At 27.7% G+C, this 2,222-nt stretch overlaps 1 protein-coding gene across 1 annotated transcript; it reads left to right on the top strand.

Moving 5' to 3' along the window:
- Positions 1-565: 565 nt before the first annotated feature.
- Positions 566-1,685, top strand: LOC132926120 (probable splicing factor, arginine/serine-rich 7). The gene is made up of 2 exons (XM_060990459.1): positions 566-582; positions 1,244-1,685. Exons 1-2 carry the CDS (start codon positions 566-568, stop codon positions 1,683-1,685), a joined length of 459 nt encoding a protein of 152 aa, XP_060846442.1.
- Positions 1,686-2,222: the final 537 nt, after the last annotated feature.

The following is a 2,222-nucleotide window of genomic DNA, read 5'->3' as shown; positions in this document are numbered from 1 at the left end:
TTAAATCCAACTGGTAAATCGGCAGATTTAAGATCTAGACTTAGTCGGTACATAAGAGGTATTTTAAACCCAGACGACGTAGAAAATACACTGAGCAACGAAGAACGTACAGAAATTTTAAATAAAGCAATAACCGAGAGAATTGATCTTGATAAACTAGCGAATGAGGCAGGGTTACCCGTTTTAAGTCCTGAACCCGTCCAAAACAATACAAAAATTACAAATAAACCCACTTATACAGCTACAGACAATTTAAAATTATTCGACAATCTAAATAATAGTGTTAATTCATATTCAAATAAAATTCAAGACATTTTTAATTCAACCGAAGCAAATTATTTTGACACTTTAAAAAATTTAGATACATCATTTAACCACGAAAATACAACAGTAACATTCGAACAAACCGACATCAATAAAAAAGATAACAAAATACTAAATAATCAACCACCACCCATATTAAATAATCAAACAATGTTTAACCAAAATTTATCGAATAAATATATGGTTATAAAACCAGATAGTTTTTCCGGACAAGGGGATATTAAAACTTTTTTTAAACAATATGAAAAAGCAGCAGAAGTAAATAATTGGGATGATAAAGAAAAAATAAAATTTTTATCAATATTTTTAAAAAATACAGCAAATACATTTTTGGAAAATTTGGAAAGTATAAATAAGGATTGGACATGGGATAGTTTAAAAGACGAATTTCTCAACGAATTTCAACCAATAGGATATTCTATACTGTTAAAAAATAAATTAGAAAATAGAAAACAAGAAAATTTGGAATCAACAACAAGTTACGTCACTGATATAGAAAATTTGTGTAGACAGGTAAATAAAGATATGAAAGAGGAAGAGATATGTATATATATATACTAAAAGGATTGAAAGAACCAATTTTAAATGCAATTTCGTTACATGACAATAGCAATTTAAAAAAAATTAAAAATAACTTAAAAAAATTTGAACTAATGCAATTCAGAATAAATTCAAGAGATCAAAACCAAAACGAATACTCAAAAATATTTAACGAACAAATACTTCAATTAAACAAAAAAACAACTGAAAAAGCAGTGATAGAAATTGCAGAATTAAAAAGTGAACTAGTAGAAAGAGATAGAGAATTTAAAAGAGAGATAAGTAAATTAAGTGATGAGATAAAACAAATAAGTTTATTTGGAAAAATACAAAATAAAACAGTTAACTTTGAAAATGATAAATACGAAAAAAATAACAGAAATTATGACCGTTATGACGACAGAGGTAGTAGTTACGAAAGAGAAATAAATTATCAAGGACACAAACGCGACTATAGAGACAAAAGTCCATACCCAGGGAGTGTAAATCGTAGAAATAGAGAATCTAGTACGGACAGAAAATATGGAAGAGACAGGTCACTTTCCAGAGACAGAGAATATTATAATAGAAGACCAAGAGAATCTAGTCCATATAGAAATGATAATAGGGATCATAGAAATAGGTCAAATTCCAGAGATAGAGACAATAGAGGAACTAATTATCATAACTATAAACGTCAATACGGCAGGGATAATAGTCGCGAAAGAACACCTGAACAGTATAGGGACAATTACGAAAAAGAATCGAAAAGAGTTACATGTTACAAATGCAATGAAAAGGGGCATTACGCTGATAGGTGTACCTTGTCAAAAAACGATTAAGGACCGAGTTAGGAAAAGATTCGGAATGTTCAACTCGGGAATACAAAAATCAAATTAATAATACAAAATTATGTTATAAAATAGAGAAAGAAAATGACGACTACTTAAAATTTATAGGAGAATGGTATAAAAAATCTAATTTTAAAGAAATAAACCAAAACAATGACACACACTATAGTGAATTAGAAATCGAATATATATACTCACAAACAAAATTAAATACATCAACAGAATTCATAGACTTTTTATTTCACAACAATAAAAATAAAAAATTTATATGTGACTATGCAGAAATTACGGGTGACATATTTTCGTTAAATACAAACATTGCAATCGGACACTGCGTAAGCCAATGTTTTACCATGTCAAAAGGAATAGCCGCAAAATTTAAAAAACAATTTAACAATAAGGACAAACTGATTAATCAACATAAAAATATTACCGAAGTATCTCATTTAAAACAAAATGACCAATGGATTTTATACCTTATTACAAAAAACAATTATCATGATAAATCAACTTATTTAAATATTTTTA

This window comes from Rhopalosiphum padi, chromosome 3 (genome assembly GCF_020882245.1).
Source record: "Rhopalosiphum padi isolate XX-2018 chromosome 3, ASM2088224v1, whole genome shotgun sequence".
NCBI classification, from domain to species: Eukaryota; Metazoa; Arthropoda; class Insecta; order Hemiptera; family Aphididae; genus Rhopalosiphum; species Rhopalosiphum padi.
The sequence above is the reverse complement of the archived record's forward strand: the minus strand, read 5'-3'. Positions and strand labels throughout refer to the sequence as shown.